The following is a 15,382-nucleotide window of genomic DNA, read 5'->3' on the forward strand; positions in this document are numbered from 1 at the left end:
CTTCCTCCTCATCTCTTTTCCAAGGGGACATTCTTCTATTCTGCGGATGTGTCCTCTGGTCCGAGACTCTCCCACTATAGGAAAAATGTCAGCCACATCTCCTCTATCTAGGACTTTCTATATTCGGTAGGTTTCAATCAGATCCCCTTCATTCTTCTGAACTCAAGCAAGTACAGGCCCAGAGCCATATGTTAACCCTTTCATTCCCAGGATAATTTTTGTGAACATCCTCCGGACTCTCTCCACTGCCCATCCCCACATGCCCTTCAGAAGATGGGAGTGAGCCATCTTATTGAACAGCTACTGTCCTTCTGATGAAGGTGCACCTACACCACTTGGGGAGGGAGTCCAAGGGGCTTGGACCATCTGGCATTGGAGGAATGGTGATAGACTTCCCATTTCAGGATGGTGAGAGACTTGGAGGGGTTGGAGTCACTGCCATGTGTCTGATGCCCTCAACCATGTTGGGGCTGTCAATCAGCCAAGCTGCACATTGTGATTTGGTAGTTCATTGGGAGCATCACCCCAAATGGACAGCACAGTGGCATTGCTGGAGAGACTGCTGTCTCACAGCGCCAGAGACCCAGGTTCAACACTGACATCCGCTGCTGTCTGTTCGGAGTTTCCAAGCTCTCCCCACGACCACTTGAGTCTCCACCAGGCACTCCGGTTTCCTCACACATTCTGAAGTCATGAGAGTTTGTGGGCTAATTAACCTCTGGAGTTTGTCCCTCAGATGTAAGTGAGCAATCAAATCAGAGGATAATGAGTAGGAACGTGGGGAGAATACAACAGGCAACACACAAAATGTAGGCCAGGCAGCATCTATGGAAGAGAGTACAGAGGACTGTCTGGGCTGAAACCCTTCAGATTGCTGTATTCATTTCCACAGATGCTGCCTGACCTGTTGGGTTCCTCCAGCATTTTGTGTGCATTGCTAGGATTTCCAGCACCTGCGGATTTTCTCTTGTTTGTGATGAAGGCGGGATCAGTGATTGATGGTCAGCACAGACTCAGTGGGCCGAAGAGCCCAGTTCCACAATGGGAGACTCTGACTACTCTGCACAAGTCTCGGGAGAGGGACTTGAATCCACAATTTCTGGACCCAGTAAGGAAAGTGTTACTGAATGAGCTGCAGGGCAGTCGGGAATCAGAGGACATGGATAGATCAGGAACATGGGAGAAAAAAGAGAAAAGGGAGAAAAGTAAGGGAGAGTAATACTTCGCTTGCCAAGGATTTGTGACCTTGAAGACAATGGAAGCAAAGGTGTGGAATTAGAATTGGTTTATTATTGTCACATGTACTGAGATAGAGTGAAAAGCTTGTCTTACGTACAGATCAAATCATGCACAGTGCGTCAAGCTACTAAAGTGGTTACCATGAGCCCCTTGGTTAATGGTAAGGGTCCATGGCATAAAGAAGATTGGGAACCTCTGAGCTAGAACAGGTAAAACAGTAACAGAGTGCAGAACAAAGTGCAGTTGCAGAGGAAGTGCATTGCAGGTAGGCAGTGAGGTGCAAGATCATAACGAGGTAGATTGTGATGTTTTATCATATCAGGGAACATGTATACTAATCTGTTTTTACTAAGCGTGGCCAAGTGGTTAAGGTGTCGGTCTAGTGATCTGAAGGTCGCTAGTTCGGTCCCCAGCCAAGGCAGCGTGTTGTGTCCTTGAGCAAGGCACTTAACCACACATTGCTCTGTGACGACACTGGTGCCAAGCTGTATGGGTCCTAATGCCCTTCCCTTGGACAATATCAGTGGCATGGAGAGGGGAGACTTGCAGCATGGGCAACATCTGGCCTTCCATACAACCTTGCCCAGGCCTGCGCCCTGGAAACCTTCCAAGGTACAAATCCATGGTCTCATGAGACTAGCGGATGCCTATATTACTAATCTTATAACTGCAGAGTAGAAGCTGTCCTTGAACCTGGTGGCTCGTGCTTGCAGGTGTCTGTATCTTCTGCCCGGTGGAAGAGAGGAGAAGTGGAAATAACCAGGGTGGGAATGTTGGGTTGTGTGGTTACAAACACGTGCCCAATAACATTTGGGATGGAGACACAAGAGACTGGAAATGCTGGAATCTAGAGCAGCACGCAGTCTGTTGAAGGGATTGAATGGGTCCGAGCAGCATCTGTTGGGGGAAGATGAATTGTCAGCTTTTCAGGTCAAAACCCTACACAAGATCAACCTTCTGCACCAGCCTGTGTATTTAGTGTCCTGGTGCAGAGTTTCAAGCTGAAACGGAGACAGTTTCCTTCCTCTCGCAGATGCTGCTCAGCCCGAGTTCCACCAGCACATTGACTGTTGCTCATCTCTTCCTTAAATCCTATCTGGATGCATCACGGCTTGGTATGGCAACTGCTCTGCACATGAAACTGCAGAGAGATGTGCCCATTATGGAGATCAGCCTCCCTTCCATGGACTGTCTGTACTCACTGCCTCGGTAAAGCAGCCAGCCCAGACGTTCTCTTTCCTCTCCCATTCGGCAGAAGATGCAAAACCCTGATAGCACGTACCACCAGGCTCAAGGACAACTTCTAACCCACTATTATCAGACAATTAAATAGTTCGCTGGTATGATAAAATGGACTGTTGACCTCACGATCTACCTTATGATCTTGCATCTTATTGTCTACCTGCACTTCACTTTCTCTGTAGCTGTTACACCTTATTCTGCATTCTGTTATTGTTTTCCCTTGCTCTACCTCAATACACTGTGTAATGATTTGACTTGTATGAAAAGTATGCAAGACAAGCTTTTCACTGCATCTCAGTACATGCAATCATGATTTTAAAAAACTACTGCAATTCTAATCCCCATTCCAGTATTCCCATATCACCGCCCTTGTCATAAGGTGGTGGCTGGGAACGGACCCAAGTGCAAGACACAGACACTGAAGTACTAGGGACAGGACTAGGATACAGGCTGAGAACAAGGATATGGCCACGAAAACTGGGAACCTGGAACAGGACTGGACAAGAGAGCTAGGAGCCAGGGCTTGGACTCCGAGCCAGAGACTGGACAAGGACCCCAGAACTAGGCAAGGACGTGACTTGGCTGGCAGGCAGGACAAGGCTGGAGTCTTCAGGCTTGAGAATTGAGGTGAGGCTGGAGACCAGAGACTTGAGGTGAGGCTTGGCTAGAGGCTTGGGGTCTTGAAGCTTGGCTTGGGGCGTGGTTCGAGGCTTGGGGTCTTGACGCTCCTCCTGGGCAGGGCGCGGTACTCCACCCGATGGAGGCAAGGGACAGGAAGGGACAGAACCCACCGCAGGGTAATGGTAATCTGGCCTGGCTTACCTGACGGAGGCAAGGGACAGGAAAGGACAGAACCAACCACAGGGTAACAGCAATCTGGCCTGACTTACCCAACGGAGGCAAGGGACAGGAAGGGACATAGATACAGAGTGGCTTCAAGACAAGACTTCAGGTGAGGCGAGGTGAGAGTTACTGGCAAGACAAGGCAAGACTTCCGGCAATGCAAGGTGAGACAAGAACTTCAGGTGAGGTGAGGCGAGAGTTACCGGCAAGATCAGGCAAGGCTTCAGACAAGGAAACAGAAGTCAGGGGAAGGAATACAAGGAGTAAGGACAAGAACAATCCAGCATCCACACCCTGGTCTCTGAAGGTATTTACGCAGCCAGCCCCAACGAGCATCAGCTGCCTCAATTAGAGCTCAACAAGAACAGAAACAGGGTAGACAGGAAAACCTGGAGCAAGGGTTGATGGACCGGACCGTGAACCGGAATGCGGACTTCATGGACTGGACTATGACAGTACCCCACCCCCACCCCACGGGAGCCTCCAGGCGACCAAACAGACTATCCAGACTATGGACGACCCGGGCCGGTGGGAGGGTATTTAACAGAAGGGAACCCCGGGTGGCAAGAAGAAAACGACAGTGTCTGTGTTGCTGGGTCTGTGGTTGGCTGGATTGTACTGTCATAAGGAGGTGGCTGGGAACGGACCCAAGAGCAAGACACAGACACTGAAGTACTAGGGACAAGACTAGGATACAGGGTGAGGGCTAGGACATGGACACGAAAACCAGGAACCTGGAACAGGACTGGCCAAGAGAGCTAGGAGCCCGGGCTTGGACTCCAAGCTAGAGACTCGACAAGGACCCAGAACCTGGGTCTTGCCTTTGGCTCGGACCCCAGAACTAGGCAAGGACATGGCTTGGCTGGCAGGCAGGATGAGGCTGGAGACCAGAGGCTTGAGGCGAGGCTTGGCTAGAGGCTTGAGGTCTTGAAGCTCCTCCTGCGCAGGCTGTGGTACTTCTGAGCAGGGCACGGATCCCCATCCAATGGAGGCAAGGGACAGGAAGGGACAGAACCAACCGCAGGGTAACAGCAATCTGGCCTGGCTTACCCGACGGAGGCAAGGGACAGGAAGGGACAGAATCCACAGCAGGGTAACAGCAATCTGGCCTGGCTTACCCGACGGAGGCAAGGGACAGGAAGGGATATAGATACAGGGTGGCTCCAAGACAACACTTCAGGCGAGGCGAGGCAAGAGTTACTGGCAAGACCAGGCAAGGCTTCAGGCAAGGAAACAGAAGGCAGGGGAAGGGATACAAGGAGTAAGGACAAGACAATCCAGCAGCCATGCCCTGGTCCCTGGAGGTATTTATGCAGCCGGCCCCAACGAGAATCAGCTGCCTCAATTAGTGCTCAACAGGAACGGAAACAGGGTAGACAGGAAAACCTGGAGCAAGGGTCGATGGACCGGACTGTGAACCGGAATGCGACTTCACGGACCGGACCATGACAGCCCTGGCCCATCGGATTCCAGCAGTCTGTGTCCCTGCAGCAGCCTTTAGCCCCATCCTCATCGCTTCATTAGCCCTTTTTAAAAAAAACATGTCTACATCCACCTATCATGTCTTTTTACCAGTCATCCTTCACCCCCCCCCCACGATCCATCCATCACCCACTGGACCCTGTCTCCCCCTCTCTCTCCCACCCCTTTATCTCAACTATCTCACCTTCCACACTTGGTCCTGATGAAGGGTCTTGACCTGAAACATCGACAGTTCCTTTCCCTCCACAGATGCTGCTCAACCCACTGACCTCCTCCAGAAGTTTTGCTTTGTTTTTGCATCTGCATTTTCTTGTGTCCCTTTCTTGGCCTCTGATTTTAACCTCATGATGATTTCTCACTCCTCAGACGTCTGATCAACAATGATATTTCACTCCTGGAATCCACCGGTCTCTTTCAGAAGCTTCCGCAGTTGAGAAAAATGTGAGTAGATGTTCCTCATTTCCTCCCCTTCTAGTTTGCCCACCCAACTTTCCGGAGGGTTCCAACCCTCACCGTCACCCATCACCAGGTAAAGTTCTTCCTTCGAGGCTCCCTTTCTCCATCGGTAGATGCAGAAGAACTTTGGAGCAGATTCCAATTCATGCATTTATCTATTGCCTGCACATCGAAATATGTCATTTGCATTAACAACCAACACAAACGAAAAACGTGTTGGGGACATCCTGCTAGTGTTGCCACACCTGCTCCTAGTTCTTATGTTCCAAAGAGGATTCCAGAACTCAAACATGGTGGCGGTATTCATTTATTATTGTCACATGTACCATAGTACAGGGAAAAGCTTAATCATCATACAGAAAATGCAGGAGGAACTCAGCAGGTCAGTCAGCACCTATGGGGGAGAAAAAACAGTTGACATTTCAGGCCAAGTGTTGATGAGGAGACTCAGCCCAAACTGTCGACTGTATCCCCCTCCAAGATGCTACCCGACCTGCCAAGTTCCTCCAGCATTCAGTGTGTGTTGCTCTGGATTTCCAGCATCTACAGAATCTCGTGTTTACTGTGCGTACTCAGTTTAAATTATGACAGTGCATTAAGCTCTGAGTTTTTTACTCAGGGAGTGGTGAGTGCGTGGAATGGGCTGCCGGCAACAGTGGTGGAGGTGGATACGATAAGGTCTCTTAAGAGGCTTTTAGATAGGAACATGGAGCTTAGTAAAATAGAGGGCTATAGGTAAGCCTAGTAATTTCTAAGGTAGGGACATGTTCGGCACAGCTTTGTGGGCCGAAGGGCCTGTATTGCGCTGTAGGTTTTCTATGTTTCTAAGCCACAACAAGGTAAAACAATAACAATGCAGAATAAAGTTCAAATGCGACAGGGAAAGGGCCATGAGGTGACAAGAGGAAGTCCACCTTCTCAAAGGTTACACCTTAAATAATTGGATTTTCCTCATTTTATTACTCAGAATCATTGAGTCATAGAAAACTACAGCACAGAAACAGACCATTTGGCCCATCTAGTTTGTGCCAAACTACTATTCTATCTAGACCCATCGAGCATATACCCCTCTATATCCTTCCCTATCCAAACTTCTCTTAAATGTTGCAATCGAACTCACATCCACCAGTTCTGCTGGCAGCTCATTCCACACTCTCACCACGCTCTGAGTGAAGAGGTTCCCCCCTCAGGATCCCCTTAAGCATTTCACCTTTCACCCTTAATCCATGACCACTGGTTCTAGTCTCACCCAACCTCAGTGGAAAAAGTCTGCTTGCATTTATAATTTTGTGTACCTCTATCAAATCTCCCCTTATTCTCTCATGCTCCAGGGAATAAAGTCCTAACCTGTTCAATCTTTCCCTAGGACTCGGCTCCTCAAGTCTTGGCAAAATCTTTGTAATTTTTGCTGTACTTTTTCCATCTTATTGATATTTCTTCTGTAGGTTGGTGACCTTATTTGTTGAGGGAGTGCAAACTCTACAGGCAAGGCCAGCATTCATTGTTCAATCCTCGTTACCCCTTAGCTGATGAAGCTGTGGAGAAGCCACCGCATTGATGGGTCTGGATTCCAATATAGACACATCAGTAAACCTGATGGGTTCCTATGGAATTCAGTCATTTCATGGTCATTGCAAAAGAAAAGATGCATGTGACAGAAAGCTAATCTCTATATCAAAAAAAAATTCAGCGAATGACATCATCTGGGGTCATCAACCAACTAAACTCGAGAATGTGCTCAGGGCAGCCTGCAAGTATTGCCATGCTTCCATCGCCAACATGGCCATGTCCACACCAGCTTTGTTTAAAAAATTCCAGGTTTAATTCATTACTTGGATTTAAGTTCTCCTGCTATTGTGGTAGGATTTTTGCTCATAAGTCTCGATCAGTGCGGTTCACAACTCTGGTGCAACACTTTGGTGTCCTTTACCATTTACTGAGTGAACAGTAAACTGTATGGACTCTGTCTATACTTCTTGCTGCCTCAGAAAAGCAGCCAGCATCACCAAAAACCCCACCCACCCCAGATATTCCCACTTCTCCCCCACCCATCAGATAAAAGATACAAAAAAAAAACAGATGAGGTGTACAAGATAAGCACAAAATCTGCAGATGCTGGAAATCCAAACCAACACACACAAAATGTTGGAGGAACTCAACAGGTCAGGCAGCATCTATGGAAATGAATAAACAGTTGATCTTCTGGGCAGACACCCTTCTTCGGGTCTGGAGGGAAGGTGGAAGATGCCAGAATATGAAGGTGGGTGGAAGGGAAGGAGGATAGCTAGCGGATGGATAAAAGATGAAGCGCTAGAGAGGAAGGAATCTGACAGGGGAGGAGAGTGGACCATAGGAGAAACGGAAGGAGCAGGGCAACCAGGGGGAGGTGATAGGCAGGTGGGAAGAGGTAAAGAGGTCAATTGAACGGGAGTACCTGCAATCCTCAGTGGGTCCAAACCGAAAGACCTGAAAGCGGAACTGGAAGCCCTGTGGAACAAGGTCCCAGGAAGGATTTGTGGCTGAGCTCGCGAGTCTGGGTGAGCGCATGGTCAAAGAGTCAGGGGGCAGCAGGGATCACAGAGGGGGAGCAGTTAGAGAGGCTCTCACTGAACTCACATCGAAGAGCAGATTTAAGCTCCTTCAGTGTAGGCAGACCTTGAAGGGTCTTCGTAGTGGAGCAGCAAATCGCAAACACGAAAAAGTCTGCAGATGTTGGAAACCCAGAGCAACATGCACAAAATGCTGGAGGAACTCAGCAGGTCAGGCATGTGGTAAACCATGTATATAGGTTGTAACTGGGTTACCTGTCTGGACACGCGCCTCTGCTGACTGCCCCTGTGGCTCCTCCCACAGACCCCTGAATAAAGGTGATTGTGCCACTGCTCCTCCTCTCAGTCCAGGGCAGACACAGCATGGACAAGGACCCATCTTACTGCTAATAAAAGCCTTTCAGTATTTACTCTACTTCCAGTCTTTTGGAGTAATTGATAGTGCATCAAGGCAGCATCTCTGGAGATAAATAAAAATGATAAGAGGCATTGATAGAGTGGACAGCAGCGGCAATGACCCATACCAGAGGGCATCATTTTAAGGTGATTAAAGGAAAGCATGGGGGGTATGTCAGAGGTAGATTGTTGTACAAAGAGAGAGGTGGGTGTGTGGAACATGCTGCCAGGCTTGGCAGTAGTGCCAGCTACATTAGCGATATTGAAGAGACTCTTGAGGCTGATTTATACTTCTGCGTACTAGCCTACGCCGTAGCCCGTGCAAGTGGCCTACGCCATTGTGAGCATTTATACTTGTGCGTTGGTGTGTCTGCGTCGCTCTGCAATTTCACCGCCAAAACGCTAGTTGGCGGTGGGGTTTCTATGCCACTGTGTTGAGTTTCTTCATGTGGAGTTTCAACACGAAGATACTCAAATTTCAAACAATGGCGACTGAAACTGAAGGAGGGTAAATTTTCTGTGCTTGTCTGGCCACTGAGAGACATGGACAAGGAAATGCATTTCAAATATTTTCGGATGTCGGCAGGTAGATTTGAAGATTTGGTTCATCGTCTCCAACCATTTATTTTGCATCAGTGTATGCACAGTATACTCAGAGACTGGCAATCACCATTGGAGTTTTAGCGTCAGGTAGAAGTCAACAGACTGTAGCAGCCAGCTACAAACTGGCGTCAAGCACAGGGTCCTCCATACCTTCGGAGGTCTGTAAAGCTTTATGGAAAGCATTGCAGCCAGAGTTCCTTCCCTGCCCTTCAGTCGCCCAATGGGAAGCTATTGCAGCGTAGGAGGAAATGCGATGCTACCAAGCGGACCGATCCCAGTTGTTGCGGTCTGCGTCGCCGCGACACGTAGTTACATTTTTGGGGAGGTGCACGTTGGGCTACGGCGAAGGGTACGCGGCTACACAGATTTGACGCAGAAGTATAAATTGGCCTTTAGGCAAGTGGATGATAGAAAAATGGAGGGCAATGTGGGGGGGAAGGATTGGATTGATCTTGGCGTAAGTTAAAAGTCGGCACAACATCATGGGCTAAGGAACCTGTACTGTTCTGTATGGTTTGATATTCTATGCAAACAATAAATTCCACGCTGATCCTGTGAGTCTGGTAATGAAGTAGATGATGAGCACCTGAATAATTCCAAATTCTGCTCTTGGCTGCTCGATTTTAGTGCCAGCTAACAGCCACCAACAATGAGTAAACCACAGGGAGCCTGGATTTAATTAACACATTTCTGATTACTGAAGGCACAGCAAGTGATGGTCACTGTTGTTGCTCCTGTGATCTTAATTCATTAGCAAACACCTTCTTCTTTATCTGACTAGCTGTCACACACGCACTCACACAGAGACACAGATATGCAAACACACTCATGGAGACACATACATCATGTACATGGATGCACAGATACACAGTCAAGCACACGCCTGATAAACAATACACACACACTGCCACTCAAACACACGCGTGTGCATGTACTCATGGACGCGCACGTAGATGACACGAAAAGCACAAAAACGTTCCAGCACACACTCTCTGAATTTGCTCCCCTGATCTCAGACTTTTCTTTCTTTGCTTCCAGAAATCTGAGCAACAACAAGATTGCAGAAATCGAAGACGGGACCTTCGAAGGGGCTTCGTCTGTCTCTGAGCTGCATCTCACAGCCAATCAGCTGGAGTCCATCAGGAGTGGGATGTTCCGAGGCCTAGATGGATTAAGAACTCTGTAAGTGCCAATTCAGCTGGCACCACACTGGGTCCTTTCACCCGATCTAGAGAGCAGCCAGGGCCTGGGTTAATGTTCGGTCTTCCTGATTCCTTCACTGGATGGGCAGCATGGATCTGTATGCCCTGATCCCTTAGAGGCAGAATTAGCTGTAGCCGAGCGGTTCACACTGCAATAGATTAATCAATCCATGCCAGTAATTTCACACTAACCTCCAGTTTTGACTATGTTTACACAGAACAGTAGAGTTACAAATATCGGCTGCAACACCATTGATCAGAATAGTTAAGAGGAGTTTGGTTAAGTACATGGAAGGGAGGGTTATGCAGATTTATGATCCATGGGACTATGCAGAATAACAGGCACGGACTAGATGGGCCAAAGGGCCCATCTCTGTGCTGTAGTGTTCTGAGACTGTTTGTAATGTATGTGTCTTCGATTTATAGAACAGTACAATACAGGAACAGACTTGTCAGTCCACCGCATCTATTCTGTGCCCAAATTAAACTAAATCTCTTCTGCCTGTACATGACTCATATCCCTCCATTCCCTGCATATTCATGTCTACATAAAACGCCTCTCTTTCGAGGAGAGATGGCGTGAGCTAGGGCTTTTCGCTTTGCAGCAAAGGAAGATGAGAGGTGACTCAGCAGGAGTGTGCAAGATGGTAAGAGGCATAGGTCAAGTGGACAAGTGGACAGCTTGATCAAGTGGACTTTTTCCCAGGGTGGAAATGGTTAATGCGAGGGGGCATATTACTTTGAGGTGTTTGGAGGAAAGTACAGTAGGGGATGTCAGAGGTAGTTTCTTTACACAGAGAGTGATGGGTACGTGGAACACCCCGCCAGGGGTAGTGGTCGAGCAGATACACTAAGGGCATTGAAGAGACTCGTAGATAGGCACATGGGATGATGGAGAAATAGAGGGTTATGTAGGGGGAGGAACAGTTAGATTGATCTTGGAGCAGGTTAAAGGGTCATGCACATTGTGGGCTGAAGGGTCTGTACTGTTCTATGTTCTAAACATATCAGAGGCAATAGGAAGGCTGCAGAGGAGGTTGGCCAGGGCACTGCCCAAATTAGAGGGCACGTGCTACAAGGAACGGTTGGACAGACTTGGGTTGTTTTCTCTGGAGTGTCAGAAACTGAGGGGAGACCTGATAGAAATTTATAGGATTACGAGCGGCATAGAGAGAGTACACAGCTGGCATCCTTTTCCCCCAGTTGAAATGTTTAATACCAGAGGGCATGCATTTAAGGAGAGAGGGGGCAAGTTCAAAGGAGATGTGCAGAGAAAGTTTTTTTTATAAAAATAAACGGAGTGGTGGATGCCTGGCATGCACTCTCAGGGGTGGTGCTGGATGGAGATATAACAGAGGTATTTAGGAGTCTCTCAGGTAGGCAGATGTATGTGCAGAGAATGGAAGGATATGGGTGTTGTGTAGGTCAAAGAAGTTATTTGAGTTATGCATTTAATTACCAGTCTAATCAGCTTGGCACACTGTGGCTGGATGGTTGGGGTCTTTGGTGATAGATGTCACTGCTTAATGATAGCACTCCATACGAGTGTGCTCAGTGATGGGGAGGGCTTTGCCTGTGATGGACTGGACTGTATCCACCATCTTCTGTAGAGTTTTCCATTCCTGGACATTGGTGTTTACATACCAGGCTGTGATGCAACCAGTTAGGATACTCTCCACTGTACAGAGGCTTGTCAAAGTTTTATGTGACGTGCCGAACCTACTCAAACTTTGAAGAAAGTAGAAGTTGCTTTTGTGCTTTCTTTGGGGTAGCACTCCTGTCCCGTTCCCAGAACAGAGCCTCTGATATGATAACACTGAGGAATTGAAAGTTACTTATCCTCTCCATTTTGAGGCCTTCCGGTGGCCAGGATTGAGCATGGATGTTGACTCTACATGATACACAGGCCAGGGCAGTACAATACGGAGGGCAAGCTGTTGCCCATGCAGCAGGCTCCCCCTCTCCACACCGGTGATGAATCCAAAGGAATGATAGAACGGCAATTTGATATCAGCAGCATCACAGGAGTTGCCAGTCAGAATTGAACTCAGCGTGGGACTGCCTGAAGGGTTCCAGCTCCGGGTTTTTCCTTGGGGATTTACTTCTGAAGCCTTCCCCTTGAGTGGATGTAGCCAAAAGAAGCAGAGATTTGAGATCAGAGTTTTCCTTCTCTGAGATGAGCTGCCAACCACAGCTGACAAACCGAAGTGACTGGTTTTAAGGCACCAGTAGCTCACCTTTGCCCCTTTGCTGTCAGTAGAAACAGTTCCACCAGGCTTAGTAGCCAGGCCACATGTGAAGGCCAGGAGCTGGACTTGGTTGGCAGAGGTAATTTGAAGTGCTCACCATTTAATAGGTAGTGGGAGCTTATCCCCACTACCAACTCGTGCTATGACAACCTCCATTTATATCCAATATTATATTTCCTATAATATTACTGGGCTAATTGTGAATTGACCGAGCAACACATACAAAATGCTGGAAAAACTCAATGTCATACAACAGTCAATGATTTGGGCCAAGACCTTTCATCAGGCCAAACAATGTGTGTGTGAATTGTCTGCCATCTTTTGGGGACAGTTTTTATTTGGGTACCATTTATAAATTGTTGGAACGTTTGATTCATTGTGAAGGGCAGCACCCTAGAAGGGGAGGTGTGGGGTTTATATGGAACCAATGCATCGCCTGTCCTCAGTGGTTTGAAGATGACTGCATGCCCCACTGACCAAATTCTGGTCAGTTAGAGGTTAATTGCAAGTTTGTGAAGTTCAAAGTCATTGAAGGACTAATCAGACCACAAGACATAGGAGCAGAATTAGGCCATTCAGCCCATCAAATCTACCCAATCATGGGGATGATTTATTATCCTGCTCAACTTTCAATTGGTGCCATCTACGTAGAACACAGAACCAGTATATCCAAATAGACAAGGCATAGATAATTGAACATAGAACAGTCCTGGACTTTTGGCCTATACTGTGTGGTACCTACTCTAAAATCAGTGTAATCTTAACTTCCACACAGCCCTCCATTTTTCTGCATCCATGTATCTATTCAAGAGTCTCTTAAATGTCTCTAATGTTTCCACATCTACTACCACCCCGGCTACGCGTTCCATGTACGCACCAGTCTCATTCTAACAAAAGCCTACCTCTGACACCCCCCCCCATAATTTCTCCCAATCACCTTAAAATTAAGCCTGCTCAAGTAACAAGTAATTTCATTTTTTTTTCCTAAATCGATCTTGTGTTCTGTTGCTTTATTATTCTTTCGAGATACCACCTGACACAGGGCTTTGACGCTATATTGATTCCAGGAAGTGAGGTTTATTGGAATATTGGCTGTCCAATCAGAATGAATTACAGGAAATGTCAATATTGTAACCCAGTACAATGTTGGTTTCCCTTGGGAGCTTCTGCTCATTACTGGGGCTGGAAAGCATTCCACATTTTCCTTTAGGGACGCTTCGCTGCACACAGAGAGAAACCGAAAGGAAAAACAGGTGCCCAAGTCCAGAGCAATAGACACACACTGTTATTACTTGGGAAATGTACGACGCGTTTCGAGGAAAGCCAGCAGTTGGTAATCACAATCTCAGTAAAGAGACCGATGAAGGCTCCCAGCCCGAAACCTCAACTGTTTATTCCTCCCCCGTAGATGCTGAGTTCCACCACCATTTTGTGTGTGTTAATTAGTTAGGAGGATAGTGTTGCACTTCAGAAGGATGGACCAGGATAGGACATACATAGTGAACGGTAGGGCTTTGACGTGTGTGGTAGAACAACGGGATCTGGGAACACAGGTCCATAACCACATGAAAGTGGCATCACAAGCCCAAAGACACATGTGCAGAAAGGTGCCAGGAAAGGGCCGGTAACATGAGGAAGGCCCCCACCCACCTGCTCATGGACTGTTTGTCCCACTCCCTTCAGGAAGGAGGCTAAGTAGTGTCCACGTTAGGAAACCAGACACAAAAACAGTTACTTTTCCCAAGCAGTAAGGCTGGTCAACACCTCCACCCACTAACCCACCCCTACTTTATCATTACCTGTCAGAGGCACCTCCTGTATGGGTACACTTGTGCCCAGTGCCACTTTACAGACATAAACTGATTGTAGGTCAATAAGTTATCTTACGTATTTGTGTTTTTATTATTATTGTGTTGCTTATAGAAAAGTGCAATACAGAAACAGGTCCTTTGGCTCATCTAAACCACGCTGAACCATTTAGATCATTTTTTTTTATGATGCATCGGATCAGGAGTAACAATTATTTTGTTCTCCTTTACACTTGTGTCCAGGAAATGACACTTAACAACTTTGAATCTTCCTTTCCCCAGGATGTTGAGGAATAATCGCATCCGCTGCATCCACAACGACAGCTTCACCGGACTGACCGCTGTTCGCCTCCTCTCACTGTACGACAACCAGATCGCCACCATCACGCCAGCCGCCTTCGATACTCTGCATTCACTCTCTACCCTGTGAGTACACCTTCCTCACTTTCTTCCTCTTCGTATTTTCCACCTTGATGTTTCAATACAGTGCTTTCCACGATTGCATTCTCCAAGTCTTCATTGTAACATTCAATATTGAAAGGACCGGATAGGGTGGATGTGGAGAGGACATTTCCAGTCTAGGTGAATCTGGGACCAGAGGGCACACCCTCAGACCAGAGGGATGTCCATTTACAAACGTAGAACAGAGATGAGGAAGAATTTCTTTAGCCAGAGGGTGGTGAATCTGTGGAATTCATTGCCACAGACGGCTGTGCAGGCCAAGTCATTGGGTATATTTAGAGCAGAGACAGGTTCTTGTTTAATCAGGGCATCAAAGGTTTTGGGGAGAAATCAGCAGAATGGGGATGACTAATCAGATAATAAATGAAAATACATGAAATGCTTTAAGTCAAAATTTTTTAACAAACAAAATTATCAAATATCTCTGCCTTTTGAATCAACATCTGCCAGCCCAAATGAATAACATAATAAACACACACAACTGAGGCTAATTAAAAGCTGTCAGCTCTGAGCGCAGTGTAGTGTCTAATGACCACAAAAGTGCATGTAACTGACACTAGTTAGAAACTTTTTGGCAACAGTCTCCTTCCCAGTTAAGCAGCATAGAATCCCAAGTAAACAAAGGGAATCCCAGCTATATTCCTGATCGTACTGGTGCCTAAGAACTCGTCTCAATGACTATCGTCCAGAGACACTGGATGGAGTGTTTTGAGAGGCTGATGGTAAAGCATATCAGCTCCAGTCTGAGTGGCGACTTGCATCCACTCCAATTTGTCTACCAGAGCAACAGGTCGACAGCAGATGCCATCTCATTGGCTCTTCACACAACCCTGGAACATCTGGAGAGCAAA

General features: G+C 47.3%; 1 protein-coding gene across 2 annotated transcripts in view; it reads left to right on the plus strand.

Annotated features, from left to right (window-relative positions):
- The window catches only part of LOC140185601 (slit homolog 1 protein-like), a 315,402-nt gene that overhangs the window by 172,974 nt on the left and 127,046 nt on the right, over positions 1 to 15,382 (plus strand). For both annotated transcript variants that reach the window (XM_072238998.1, XM_072238997.1), the window contains exons 17-19: positions 5,173 to 5,247; positions 9,849 to 9,992; positions 14,352 to 14,495. In XM_072238998.1, coding sequence (XP_072095099.1) covers positions 5,173 to 5,247; positions 9,849 to 9,992; positions 14,352 to 14,495 — 363 coding nt within the window. The remainder of the gene's footprint in view (positions 1 to 5,172; positions 5,248 to 9,848; positions 9,993 to 14,351; positions 14,496 to 15,382) is intronic.

This window comes from Mobula birostris, chromosome 21 (genome assembly GCF_030028105.1).
Source record: "Mobula birostris isolate sMobBir1 chromosome 21, sMobBir1.hap1, whole genome shotgun sequence".
Taxonomy (NCBI): Eukaryota; Metazoa; Chordata; class Chondrichthyes; order Myliobatiformes; family Myliobatidae; genus Mobula; species Mobula birostris.